At 59.8% G+C, this 13,971-nt stretch overlaps 1 protein-coding gene across 1 annotated transcript; it reads left to right on the top strand.

Annotated features, from left to right (window-relative positions):
- The first annotated feature begins 68 nt into the window (after positions 1-68).
- On the top strand, positions 69-11,870 carry NATD1 (N-acetyltransferase domain containing 1). Its single transcript, XM_026054222.1, has 3 exons — positions 69-165; positions 7,054-7,172; positions 8,678-11,870. Exons 1-3 carry the CDS (start codon positions 69-71, stop codon positions 8,792-8,794), a joined length of 333 nt encoding a protein of 110 aa, XP_025910007.1. The 3' UTR covers positions 8,795-11,870.
- The last annotated feature ends 2,101 nt before the right edge of the window (positions 11,871-13,971 follow it).

Genomic DNA, 13,971 nt, shown 5'->3' with positions numbered 1-13,971 from the left:
GCCGCCTCCTCGCCGCGCTCCCGGCCGCCCTGCCGGCTCCCACCCCGCGGAGCGCCCGGCCCGGCGCCATGGCGCACGCGGCGCCGCTCGGCCTCCTGGAGCAGAGCTGCCCCATCCAGGTGGAGCACGACCGCAAGCGGCGGCAGTTCACGGTGCGCCTCAACGGTGAGCGCCCCCCGCTCCGCTCCCCTCCGTGCGCGCTCCCTGCGCTCTGCCCGCTCCGCTCCTCGCCTCGCTGCCCCCCTCGTCCTGCTCCAGTTTCTGCCGGGTTCCCCTTGGCCCCCCCGGGCCTGCCCCGGCCCCGGCCTGCCCTGGGAGGCTGCGGGGCTCCTGTTGCGGGGCGCAGAGCGAGCGGGTTGGGGGCTGCCTCGGCGCCCCACGGGCACCTCCGCGTGCCAGGGCGAGCACGGAGAATGGGCCTCTGTATGAGCCTCTGTGCCGCTTTCCCGGCGGGATGTGGGTTTGTTTGTGCTGGGAAACCCTTTGGAAGTGGGAATGGGCTGGGGCTGTGGGACTTGCAGCGTGGAGCCCCCCTCCGTCCATGGGAGCGGGGCCCTGGGCAGTCACACAAAGGGGTGATGCACAAGYGGAGCCCCTGCAGCCGGTGCCCTGGAGGAGATTCCCCCGGCAGGTACCGGGGGTGACACCRGCTCTGCCCAGCATGTCACCCGCTCCGGGTGGTTCCCAGCAAGCGCCAGGGAAGCTGCTCCTGGGCCCRGCTCCGGGGTTCCCACCGCAGCTCTGCAGCCCTCCCCCTGCTGCAAAGCCAGCCATTATTTTAACGGTTAATCCCAAATATTCCCAGACCCCAAAGATCTCCTCCTTTTGTCCATTTGCCATGTGGAGGGTCACTCTAGGGAAAATGGGCTGTTTTACTGCTCTACAGAAATTGCAGGGTAGTTGCTGTTTTCTTTTTTTTTCTAAGGATAGTTAGTTCAGAAATTATACACGCAGCAGGAGGCATTCTCAATAAAACAACAAGAATAGTCCGGATTTTATTTTAGACTTTTTCCCCCCCSTCTTCTCCAACCACTAATTACAAAGCGCGGACGCGAGGCTGGTTGAACAAGGCAGGAGGAGACAGTTTCCCCAGCTGCTTGTTTCAAAGGGAAGGAGAGCAGCCTGGATCCTGGGGTGAGGGCTCCTGCTCAACCAGCAAGAGCTATAAAGCACTGGCCCTGCTGGAAACYTTCTATGTGCACCAAAAAAAWAAAAGAAAAAAGGATAGAAGAAAGTTAAGGACCAAAAGTTACTGGGGAGAMATGATATTTTTACCATGGTTTGCTAAATAAAATCGCTGCTGGTGAAGCCATTGGCTAAGTGACCTTCCCAGCAGGGAATAGTGGGGCCTTGGGAAGGGTGAATTTCCAAGTGAGGAAAATCACCTGTTGATACTCTTGGAGTGAGTCAGTTGGTTTGAGCCAGCCCAAAACTCTGCTCTGGAGCCATGAGGAAGTCATGGAGTTCCCTGGGTTGCACATGGATCCCTGGGTTTGGGCTGGATTTTGGAGCTCAGCGACCAAGCAGCCAGTCCCAAAGCTTGGTGTGATGCTTTGGATGTTCCCAAGTTGTAGCTTCTCTGTGAGAAGAATTCATGTGGATCATGGCTCCTGGACCAAGGAGTCGGGCTTTGCTGATCTCTTGGTTGATGGCTTGGTGGTCTGCAGGGGTTAGGAGCTTTCTGTGGTGGTGTTAAGGAAGACCCTGTAACAACAGGCCCAAGACAACACAAAAGCTGTGTAARTGGTAATGAAAGTGTTGGAATTCAGCATCACCTCTGCTCCAGCCTTGTGTTCCTGTTGGTGCTTCCATGGAAGCCCGTGTCAGGACTCAGCCCTTGTATGCGATGGGTACTCGTTGCATTTCGTGTCTCTCCCTTCCTCAGAGCCCTCGCAGTTCCTAGAGCCCTGATGGCTCTTTCCTTTCCGAGTGTTCTGTTTTCTGCCGTGCGGCCCAAATGCAGAAGCACCGAGAGGCTGAAAGCCCAGCTGATGATAACCAGACCTCAGGGAGCTTTGTGATCCCTTCTGAGGGCAGGGGAGAAAGAAGCCCAGCAGGGTTTGGAGCCAGCCAAGATGTGGCTAGCAAGGGGAACTAGCTAGAAAGCTCCCCATGTGGTGGCTTTATCAAAACTGGAATTTTCTGTGGGAATCTCCCAGGCTGCTTTTGTCAGAGGAGAGAGGGGGGGAAAAAAAAAAAAAAAAAAGTTGTTTTTTTGGATACAAGTTAAAATTTCTGGTCAAAAGAAGAAACCCAAAGGGACTCCCACCCCTAAGCAGCCAGCAGCTCATCCTGCCTTCTGGCACGGCTGGTTGAGCCCAGGGAGGTGCTTTGAGCAGTGACCTGCTGGATTTCGGAGCATCCATCCAGTCCATCCCGCCCGCTGCCCCTGGGAAAGGGGCTCACAGTGTGTCCTGAGCAGCTCGCTCTTCTCGGTAGCGTCCCAGCCTCTTGTGCACATGTGCTCTGGTTCATTCAGCACTTCCCAAACATCCCGCTCCTTCCCAGCTGCTGGGCTTGGGCAGGATCCAGTCTCTGGAAGCTCCCGTTTTGCCTGCGCAGGCTCCTGACTTGTCCCAAGAGCCAGCGGCTCTGCGGGGGGATCCCAGGCTCGGCTTCACGCAGCCCCTGCCTCCCCCGTGTCCCCCCAGCTGGGACATGGGAGGAAGCTGCTCCCTCCGTCCTGGTGCCAGGTCTCTTTACCGGATACTCTGCATCCCTGCTCTTCCCCCAGGCCACGGTCATTTGGGGAGACCCCCAAAACGGGGGAGCTGCTTTGAGCCAGAGACACGCGGTGCTCCCGCGGACGAGGCCCGGCGCGGGCTCCGCTCAGCGCTCTGTTGTCCTCTGTTGTGTTTTCTCACCCTAGTAACGTGCCAGTTGCTCGCGGGGGAGCCAGGCCAGCTCTCGGCGCGCGGTGGCCCCAGCTCGGGGTGCGAATGCTCCTCAGCACAGCTTGTCCCGCAGTGGTCACCCGAGAGGGGTCACCGGGAGAGCCGAGCTGCCCCCTCCGAGAGCAGGACACGGGGCTGGGATTTGCTCTCCCCCAGTTTGCTCTCTGGCTTTGCAGCACCGGTACCTGAAGGAGGCTGAATAGTGAGATCCAGGGGGCTGAATCCTGGCCACTGATTCTAGGGGCTGGCGACTGAGCTCAGAAACTGTCCCCGAGACAGCGGCGTGGAGCAGCCAGCCGCCTCCTGGCCCTGCTTTGCCGCTGGTCCCGTGCCCACAATGACTTATTGTGGGCTGGAGTAGAGGAGAAGGCTCCGGGGCTGCGGGTCCCTGCGCTCTGCCTGGGTGTCGGGGCTGCCTTAGGCCAAGCTGCTGCCCACAGGTCTCTCCTACCACGTCCCTCTCCAGCTTTTGGGCYGGGATTGGGCTTGGCACGAGCTGCCTGTGTTTGGCGCTGCCACCAGGTCCCGCGTTAGCTGCTCCGAGCCATCCAGCCCGCTTGGGAAGCGTCACACCTCCYGTCTTGCAGCCCTGCTGCAAACCATCCGTGGAGGACAAATATAGAGCTGGCCCCTCTCCTCAGGCCCTTTCCCACCTCCTGGAACAGCTTCCAGTCCCTCGGGCACGTGGCCATTTGGGAGAGGGGGCAGGAGGGCCTGGGGACCAGCTGCTCTGCCGCCTCCTGCTCCTTTTGGGGCTCTGCTCCTCTCTGCAGATCTGCGTTGACTCGGATCTTGCTGGGGGAGCCTCCGAGCTGGGGTGATGCAAGGGAGTGTCTGCAAGCGGAGCCTCCTTAGCCGCCTTGCTGGGGCTCGGCTGGGGCCGGCCAAGCCCTGACGCTGTTTTGCCGTGTCCCATCTTGGCAGGCTGATAAAAGCCCTGTCCCAAAGGGGAAGGGGGCTTAGGCTTCTGCTTGCACGTGTCCCTCATCCGGAGGGAATTGCGTCCCTGGGAGYGGGTGGGATCCAGTGCAAGCCCTGCAGGAAGGAGTTGAATGGGCTGCTGGAGAAACCACCTTTGGATCCGAGCCCCAGGGATTCAGGGTCGAGGCAGGGAAGGGGTCCAGGTGATGCAGGGGGTGAGTACCCAGGACCCGCTGCTGCTTCCCCGTTTGCTTGAGGGGCTCCCTCCACCTCCTCAGGCTTGAACTGAATCCAGTGTGATGGGCTGGGGCCGGGTTGCTCCTGACAGGTCCCTGCAAAGGGCTTTGGCTCTCTACGTGCTTCCTTTGCTCTCCTTGCTTTAGTTTCCATTTTTTTTCTCCCCTTCCTATCCTCCTTGTTACCCCTCTCAGGGTTAGATCGTTTCAGCTTTGCAGTATTTCCTCCCCCTTGGGCTAGGGAGAGGGCCAGGAGCAGCCCGGGATCGTGGGGCTGGCGGCTGTGAGGCCCCTCTGCTCCCACGTTGCCTCCTTCCCAGCCCCTGGAGAGGCCCTGGGTTGGAAAACAAGCCTTTCCATGAGAGTCACTCCGGGAGATCCCGGGCACGGCCACGGAGCGCAGGGAGCAGCCCGCCCTGCCCTGCTGCTCCCCGGCGCTCCCGGAGAGGCCCTTTCAGAGGAAACCAGGCGTCCGCGACGCGTTTTCCGCTGGCCGGTCCTTCCCTCCCCCTTCCAAGCCGTTCTCCAGCTTCAGCGACAGGGAGAGCTGGCCCGGGCAGGATGTCCCTGCGGGAGCCGCGCCGGGCGGCAGCAGCGCAGCCAGCAGGCATGGGAGAGGCCAGGCAGGGCTGAAACCCGGTGGGATCCCAGTTTCTCCTCTGGACACCAGGGCTTTTCCCTTTCCTGCTTCAGACTGGAGGTGCAGCGAGGGCTTGATCCCGGGCACCCATCCCGGCCGCTCCCTGCAGCTGGATGCCGCCCTCTTCCCGCTCCAGGCTTCTCCAGGAGGGCAAATGGGGCCCCATGCCCAGCAAGGGCCGTTTCTGCCACCTCCCGGCCCTGCTGGGTTTTGTGGAGCCTCTGGAATATAACCTGCAAATATCAACAAAAATCTAYCCAGGGCAGAGCTGGGAGATGTGTATCTATATATCATTTTATTTAATTTATTTTTTCTTCCAAATGCTGCATTGCCTTTGGCTTTAAGGCACGTTCCTATGTGATGCTTGTGTAAAGACTGCATGTATTCTAGAGAGACCTTCTGCCTGGCCTTGGAGAAGGATTGAGTTCCAAACTTTACACAGGCAGAGACTAAGGAAGGATTCAGCCCACGAGCAGAGAGTTTGGAGCCTGTGAGAGCCACTGTGGTAACAGGTTTCTGTGAGCTCCAGGTCTGGCACACGTGGCACGTGGGTCCGGCAGGAGGAGAGACCCTGCGGCCGGAGAGAGGTGGGACTCGCTGAAACAAGAGCTTGCAAAGCCCTTGTGAAGGTGCCTGCACGTGGGCTGCTGCAGAGGGAAGCGCCCCTAATCCCCGTGCTGTTAGTGCTGGGAGATGGATGCATTTTCCGTGGAAGTGCGAGCCGGGGGTGGATGCAGAGGGATGTGCCAGGCTGGCCCCGTAGCCTTGGGGAGGAGCCGTGGGTTGGGACTTGCATCTGCACCCGATGCAGCTTCTAGCACCGCAGGTGAAAACCTGGGCTGCTGAGTGAGCGCCTGGTGGCGGTGGGGACACCAAAATGAGCAAAATGACATTTGAAAAACAGGTTTTCCAGGACTGCGGTGTTTGCAAAGCACCTGGAGCACCAGGCGGGGCGTTGATGGATGTTGGAGCATGACTGGGGTCAGCCCCATACGGGAAAAGGGGATTTGGGAAGGGGCGGCAGCAGGGATGGAGTCTCAGGGCGCGTTAATCGCAGGGATGTGGGAGCTGCAGGGGTCTGAATGGCTTCCTGGCACATTGGAGGCTGAGGGGATTGCTGTCACCTGGGGAGGAAGGCAGGTATGCCAAGGAAAAGGAGTTGGGAAAGGAAAGGATTTGTGTACACCAGGGACACAATACTGGTGCAAGAATGGGTGGGTAAGAAACCAGCGGGAATAAAATCATACTGGAAAGGCCAAGGTTTCCATGCGGCATGGGAGAGAGGCCTGAAAGGAGCAGGAACAAAAATATGAGCTGCTTCTCAGCGGGAGCTTGTGCAGGTGAGCGTGGAGCCGTGTCTGCTCCATGTAATGACTTCCAGCGTCCTCAGCCGCTGCTCACCTTGGGCAAATGCCCGTGGCCCTGCTGCCAGGCTGGCTGCAACGTGCAGRATTGAAGCGGGTCTGTCACATAGGGAGATGTGGGAGACGGGGCTGCTGCTGTCAGTCAAGAAGCAATGCAATAAGGCAGACTGAGCTCAGCTGAAATATTTATTAAATGCAGGTGAACTCGTGGCCCTTCACCTTCCAATAAGCACTGGAGGGCAAGAAAAGGTCTCCTTTATTGTATTTGGAAGCTTTGGTTTCTGGAAGTCATTTTTAAATCTAAAAATAATCCWCCAGAAATGAAATGTTTGCTTTTTGAGCCGAAGACAGACGCTCAGGTTCTGCCGATGAAGCTGGAGGGGTATTRTTAGCTCTCCTGTTTTACATGTGCACTGAAACTGCTTATTTTTCTCCGCTGCATCTGAATGGCTGTGAGCGATGCCAAGGTGTTGCAACAGGAAGCGTGCGCACATGCGGGTGCACACACCCGTGCAGCCCTGCACACACTTTGTCCTGTGCGTTTGGGAGCTCTGTCTCACAGCTTCTTCCCCAGGGAGTGTCTGTCCTCCTTAGGCTGCAATGCCGCGCCAAGAAATGCTGTCTTGGGTACCGTGGTTGAAAAGAAATGCATGTTGTACGAGAAAAGAGTGGGCTTTTGTGTCAGCTTCCCCCTGCTCTTCTTGCTTTCCACTCCGTGTGCCTCSGATGTCTTTTGTCGTCTGCTTTGCTGCCTTAGGTGTTTTGTATCGACACTTGATGTGTACGGGGATGGGTAGAAGGTTTGCCCSTGGCTCGGGGATTTGGAATTGCCTGTTCCCACCTCGGGAGGGTCAACAGGGATGTGCTGGTGTCACCAAAAGCAAAATCTCAGCTAGGCTGCTCCGAGCTCCACGAGGCCACGTTCCCTCCTGCAGACTGTCCCCGCGCTCCGTCCCGCCAGGGCCCCCCGGAGCCTCACTGCTCTCCTGCTCCCCCAGGTTGCCACGACAGGGCAGTGCTGCTCTACGAGTACGTGGGGAAGCGGATCGTGGACCTGCAGCACACGGAGGTGCCGGACGCCTATCGAGGAAGAGGGATAGCCAAGCACCTGGCCAAGGTACGGAGCCCTCGGAGGGAGCGGAGCCGTGCGGGTGGCCCCAGATCCCCTCCAGGCAGGAGGCAACGAGCYGTAAGGGACAGCAGGGAGACACCAGAGCAGCCGTATGGCCAAGGTGGGATCACTTCTGATCCCTGCTTTCTTCCTGGCCGGATTTCGGATTTGCTCATGGGTGGGGATGGCCCTCACTTTGGGGATGGGGGATAGTTTGTTGGCTCAGCATTTCTGTGCTGAGAGCGGCCAAGTTTTGGTCCCCTGCTTTGCCTTAAACCCCTTTGTCTCCTAGGTGAGAGAGAAATAGCATTTACTGAGAGAAAGCTGCTGAGCATTTTGCTTCCTCCAGCTCCTTCCTTGTTTCTGTCAGGTCGGAGGGCTGTGGGAAAAGGTGACTGGGGACTGCCGAGGGTCCCCAGGTTCTCTGCATGCAGGAGCAGAGAACAGAGCAGCTTGTCTCATGCCAGGGTGGCCTGTCTGGAGCTGATAGGATGGAAGGGGTGATCTGGAGACCTGCTGAAATGCAAGAGACGGAAGCTCCTGCAGGTCTGTGGCTCACTGGGGTCCACGAGTACCATTTCCCCATTCATTGGGGTCCCAGAGGGGCATTTCCTGGCTGTATTAAACCCCTCCATTGACTTTCAAAATTCTGACTGAGGATTCTATTGACAGAAGAAAAACAGGGAGCTGCAGGGAACTGCTGCAGGGATCCCCCTTCCCCGAGCCACATCCTGGACCTTTTCCAGACAAACCTGGAGAGATCCASAGGACTTTCCCTGCTGTCTCCACACTCCCCTGGTGCAGAGGCTGGGTCCCCCCCATCCCTCAGCATTAGCTCCTCACAGGAGCAGCCCCCCAGCACCTGGCACCCTGTTTGGGCGCTGTGGGACAGCTCGGTGTGACAGTGATGCTGGGTGCAGGGGGAGGCAGCAGCTCCTCCGTGTGCTCCGTGGTGGCAGCAGTTGCCCCGTGGGCTCAGTGCCACCGGGGCCATGTCTGGGTGGCAGGGCTGCCCTCTCCCTTTCCCTGGCGCTGGCAGGAGAGATGGAAACCTGTGATCAGATGTTTCTATTCCTGGCCGCGAGAGGGGCTGAGTGAGTTCTAGCATGTCCAGCTGTTAGCCCAGCTTCTTCCAGGAAAAAGCCCTTGCTCCCACCCCACTCAGGAGCGAATTCCCCATTTCTCCATGGCACTGGTGTCCTGCACCTCAAGCCTTTGATGCTCTGAGACYCTTTTTGCCTCCTGGTGTCATTTTTGGGCCCTGAAGCCACACAGGGGGAGCTGAGGAGCTGCTCAGTGCAATGGGGGGCTGTGGGGTGCTGCTTTGGGGTTATCAGGATGACCTGGTTGGTRCAAGGAGGGAGCAGAGCCCCAGCTCTATAGGTGCAAAGGCACCGTGAGAGCCGCTTCCCGGGAGCAGGGCTGCATCCATCAGCCTCTTGTAAGTGTCCTGGAAAGGGCATCAGCCAGGGATGCTGTTCGTAACCCAGCTGCGCTCTGCTTGGTTGCAGGCAGCCCTGGACTTCGTGGTGGAGGAGGACCTGAAAGCTCATCTGACGTGCTGGTATATTCAGAAATACGTCAAAGAGAACCCGCTGCCGCAGTACCTGGAACACTTGCAGCCTTAGGGCAGCACTGCCCTGACACCAGCACGCCTGTCCCGACTGTTCAGCGCGGCCTTCGCTTCTCTGCGGTCTCAGGAAACCCCCTCTCACCTCCCACACTCGCAATTCCCATTTTTTTAAGTGTGTCCATGTGGTGCATGAGTGTGGGCACAACCTCCTCTCTGCCCGCGGGTGAACATGGCTGCAGCCGCTGGGCTGGGCTGGCTCTGGGCACACGTTCCCCTTGGCCCTTTTCTGAAGCCGGGGGTGGAAGAGGATGTGTTTTTCCGCCAAACTCCATCACAAGACCAGCRGATGGCTCAGATTGCAGCTCGTCATCTTCCTTCTGCCTGGCAATGGCCATGAACTTGCAGGGGGATGTTGGTTAGGGGGGACCGCAGGGAATCTGCCCCCATTCGCTCCCAGCTGCTGGGGAGATGCTGTGGATTAAACCTGAGGGGCTGGAAGGTTCGTCCCCCCGTGGCAGGAGCATCTGCTGAGCACTGAGCCCTCCCCAAAGCCTCACGGGGCTCGGGTGAGAACTTGTGGGTTCTGCTGGCACTGGGACAGTGAAACCTTCGAACCTGGAGAGGGAGGAATCCAGCAAGAAGGAGCCTTTGGCAGCAGCCCTTGTCCTCGTGGGCTGCAGCGCGACCACACGGAGCAAGAAACATGGCTGAGTCGCAGCCCTGGGATCTCCGCGGGGCCTCGGCTGCTCTCCCACCTCTGCTCCCTGGTGCCAGGGTGGTGGATTCAGCCCGTGCGGGAGGAGAGCRCCAGCCATTCCCAGCCAGGCCTGGCATCCCGGCACGGCCGGAGCCTTGAGGGAACCTCGCAGGTTTTGCAGGTGGCTGTGGCTGAAGATGAAGGACCTTCCATCCCCCTCTGCTGAAGCTCTGGGTTTGTGCTGCAGAACCTCGGAGCTCGAGCCCTCTCTGCATCCCGGGAGTGCTGGGGGGAGCAAAGCTTCCAGGACCCGCTCCTGTGCCACCTCCGGGGGGTGACACTAGAGCCACGTGCTGGCTCTTACAGCTGGGCCCTTCCCCTCCTTGCAGCTTTTGGAACCAGACTTGGCACTCGAGGGATCACCCGTCTTCCCCCTGCCTCTCCTTGTAGCTCCGTGTCCCCGGGTGATGGTGGCACTGCAGGGCCCTTGACCGGTGGCAAGGAGGAACTCCAGGCTCCAAGCATCACATTGTCTCCATGGAGGATGTCCCTCTTGCACGGCTCAGCTTTGTCACACGTAGAGGTAACAGTGTCACCGCAGTGCCAAGAGCGGGGTACAGATCGGCTCTGGATTGTCCTGTCCTGCCTCGTCCACGTTTTCCAGGGCCTGAGCTAGACCCTGGAGGACGGGAGCTGCCCACAGGCTGTGGGATGTGGGGCTGCGTGCGGCAGAGCTCCTGGCACTCTGCCCCCCAGCAGCTGCCAGCCCAGCCGGGGGGCTGGGGCTGGGCAGGATGACATAAAGAGCCTTTTGCCCCGAGGCCAGATCCAAGCGGAGCTTATCTCGTAGGGTAGGGACTAAAGTTTGCAGCCTGTGTCATGGGCCGAATGAAGCCCTGGCCAAGAGAGCTCAGCCCTTGGAGCAGCRTTTGCCCAGGTCACGGCAGCAGCTCCCCCAGCCTTTGCTCCCAGTGGGATGAGCAGGAGCTGGAGACGCACGTGCGGCCTCTGCATGGATGGTCCCAGTGCTGCTCTTGGTCAAGGCGAAGCCCCTGCCCYGCTGCCCAGGGGCTGTGGGCTGTGATACATCATGAAACCTTCCCAAAGGCCCTCCCTGCCCTGCTGGGACCCATCTTGGGAGGAACCTGCGCCCCTTGCTGAGGCTGGGGGTGGCAGCCCCCTCGCCCTGCGCTGCCCAGAGAGGCATCGGGCTTCAGCTGCGCCCCTGCCTCGCGTTTCTGTCCTCTTGCTGCCTGGTTCAGCCTGGCCGCTGCCTTCAGGATGTCTTAGAGGGACTGGGAAAGTGTCACGGGTAGAGAGCTAAGGAGAAGGGGCTCAAGAAGAAATGTAGCCTGCAAAATGTGAGCCCTTTGTCAGGCAAAATACGCTTTGTGGATCCATAGGAGCAAGGTTGGCTGTGTTGTGGCCAAGCAGGGACAGAGCTGTCCCAAAATGAAGCTGAACCATCTCCTCCCCTGCAAGCCGGGGTAGAAAGGCAGCACTGCATCCGCAGTGCAGTGGGGCTGGCTGCAGGGAAGGGATCTGCTAGGAGCAACAGCTTGTGCAGGGTGCTGAGCACCCCGGCTCTGCGCTGGTTCCAGTGTGGCGGGTTTGGGCAGCACGGTGCTGGGTCCCTGCAGAGRAGTTGTGGTCGCTTGGCACAGTGCCCACGTCCCAGCGGAGCCCGTGCGCTGTTCTGGCAGGAACCTCCTGCTTCCYGGCGCCGGAGCCCAAGCGGCAACCCCTGCCTTAAATCAGGCACAGCACGCGGCTCTGCCGCTGCTTCCCTTTGAGGTGCTACAACCCCCTGGGTTCCTGACCCGGCGGAGATGCTTGCCGGTGTCCGTGCCAACCGTTTTACTGCTGTATCCACCCTCCGCGCCGGCCTTTCCTTCCCCATGGCCTCCGAGTCGGCAAAAAGCAATACCCGCAGCTCCCCACGGTGCTGCAGTCCTYGTGCTCCCGGGATCCGGCGGCAGGACGTGGCCGGCGGCTCCTGGCATCGGACTCGTCTCCCTCCTGCCTCTCTGCCAGCCGYCTTTTCCTTGCTCGTCCGTGTGGGAAGGAGCTTTCCGAGCCCTCCGCTGCCCTGGGCTGCTCCATGGTGCTGACTAAGCCTAGGAGAGTTGGGGATCCTGGGCTCTCTCCTGAAATGGGAGTGTGGAAGCGCTTTGGTTGAACATTGAGGCCCCCCCAGCCCRTTTGAACTACAGACTTTGGGAGGTGGGGAAATACAAATTGCTGTTGAACTCGCTTCCACGTCACCCAACTTGAACTCCCCCCTTTCTCACCTGCTTTCCAGACTTGTCTTCCTCCCTCCAAGGTTTCCATTCTGTTGAATTCAGTGGTTACAAATGTGCCTTTCCTTCTCAGGACCTGTTACAAACGAYCTTTCTGCTTTTGTTTATGTCTAACATTTATCTTTCTCCTTCCCTCTGTCATACTATAAAACATGAACATATTGCATGGAATATAATACAATAAAACGTGTGGCTTAACTCACCTTAGTGGTCCACGGCTCAGGAGCAGGGGGACCTGGGGGCATCCCCAGCAGCGTTACAGCCGGGCTGGCTCCCTCCCGAAAATRTCTGTTAATTACACACATGTAATTAACACGTCTGTGTCTTGGAGAAGGTGAGAGGCCAAAGGTGGCAGGTGAGAGATGGGCTGCAGGGATCAGCTCCTGCTGCAGAGCACCTCRGAGCCGGATCCCTGGCGAGTGGGAGATGTCCCAGATGTTCCCCGTGCGCTTGCAGCAGGAGGCACAAGCTGAAGCTGCTGAGTTTTAGTCTCAGCCCTTGTTGAGAGCTGGTTGACCCGGTGGTGACTGGGTAGAGCTGGGGGCAAGTGGGATCCCAGCTCGTTCTGCTCGTGATGATCGTTCCTCTAGAGTCATCAGGCAAATAGCCATCAGGAGCAATCCTGCAAGCGCAGCCTCTCGTGAAGCCAGCCCGAAATGCTTGTGTTTGTTGGTTAAGACACTGGAAAACATTACAGCTATTTAAATAGCAAGTGGAGTTTCTCCCTGCTGTGCTCACCCCAAGCAAGGCAGCGGGGCAGGTGACTCAGAAAAAGGAAATTCCCTCCTGGGGCCCCGTGTTCCTAAAGCAGGGAATGCAGCCGGAGCACTCGGCGCTAGGTTGTCCAGTGCAGCGTGGTTGTGTGGCTGCCTAAAGCAACCGTCTCCCAGCTGAAAATCCCAAGGTTTGGGGCGTCGGGGGCAGCATGGTYGTGGCTTATTTGCAGCGATGATTTGACCCAATGCTAAAGGTGACGTGCGGCCCTCGGCTCGCCGTCGGAGCAGGCAGGAGTYGGGCTCTCGCTCCTCCCGAGGTGCGGGTTCGGGTCCCGGCGCGAAGCCGGGCTGCTGCTGTTTACATTGCACATTCCAGCGGGTCGGGCAATGCCCCGCTCGGCAGCACACGCTCCGCGCCGGGAGCCCTTCCCGGCAGGACCCAGCCGGGATGCAAACGCTCCGGTAGGCACCGGGAAAGATGCCGACCGCAGAGCGGAGCTGCGAGGGCAGGGCTGGGTGTGCAGCCCCACGGTGCCCGGAGGTAACCACTGTGGAGCTCTGCGGTGCTCGGAGATGCTCATTATTAAAAAAAAAAAGGCACTTTCTAGGAAGGGGAGATACAGAAATGGCTTCACCTGCTGCTGAAATGCACTACTCTTTTCCCTGGTGTGCCTGAGGGCTCCCTGCCCCTCGGGGCTTTGGTGTCTCCGTGGGGATTTGCTGATGGGGGATTTTCCTTGGGGATTTGGTGTCTCCTGAGGAAGAGGAGAGAGATATCCAAGAGAATATCAGAGAACTGTACTTGAAGTGAATGGGAGATGGGGAATGGCATGAGGGACCGCTGGAGCTGGAAGAGGACTGGTGGCAGGAGGTGCCCCTGGAATGGGGAGGAGCAGCTGCTGGTTACGGGAAATGCAGCCCAGGGAAAAGCCGCTCTCCCTGGAAATGTCATGGAAGAGCCGAGCGCTCTGGAGAGGTCCAAGGGAGATGCACCGTGTGGGAGCCCCGCGCGGGTCGGGAGAAGCCGCGAGGGCTGCGCGGGGCCGGGCAGGGCGCCGTGCTGGGACAGGGCCCCCGCGGGCCGGACGGGGACACGCGGGACGCGTCCCCGCACCGAGGGCGCCGACGCTCCCGCTTGGCGGGATCGCCCCGCGCTATCGGGGATCGCGGGAGCGGCGCCCGCGCGCGCGGCCGGGGCCTCCAGGCGGCGCCGCGGGGCACGCCGGGACTCGTAGTCTCGCTCCCCTCCCTTCCGGGCCGGGGCCGTGGGCAGAGCCGGGTGGGGACTACACGTCCCAGCAGCCCCCGCGCGACGGCGGTGGCGCGGGGCACTCGGGGGGTTGTAGTGCGCGCGCGGAGGGCCGTCCCCCCGCCGCGGTTCCGGCGCGGCGCCGCGCACTACATTTCCCGTCGGGCAGCGGGCCTCGCCCGGGCCCCCTTGGCGGAGACATTTGCGAGGCGAGTGTCTCCAAGATGGCGGCGTGGGGAAGGAGGCGCGCGGGCCCCGGCAGCACCAACA

This window comes from Nothoprocta perdicaria, unplaced genomic scaffold, assembly GCF_003342845.1.
Source record: "Nothoprocta perdicaria isolate Ctin4 unplaced genomic scaffold, notPer1 scaffold_12, whole genome shotgun sequence".
Classification (NCBI taxonomy): Eukaryota; Metazoa; Chordata; class Aves; order Tinamiformes; family Tinamidae; genus Nothoprocta; species Nothoprocta perdicaria.
Note: the sequence above shows the minus strand (reverse complement) of the source record. Positions and strands in the feature narration are given on the sequence as shown.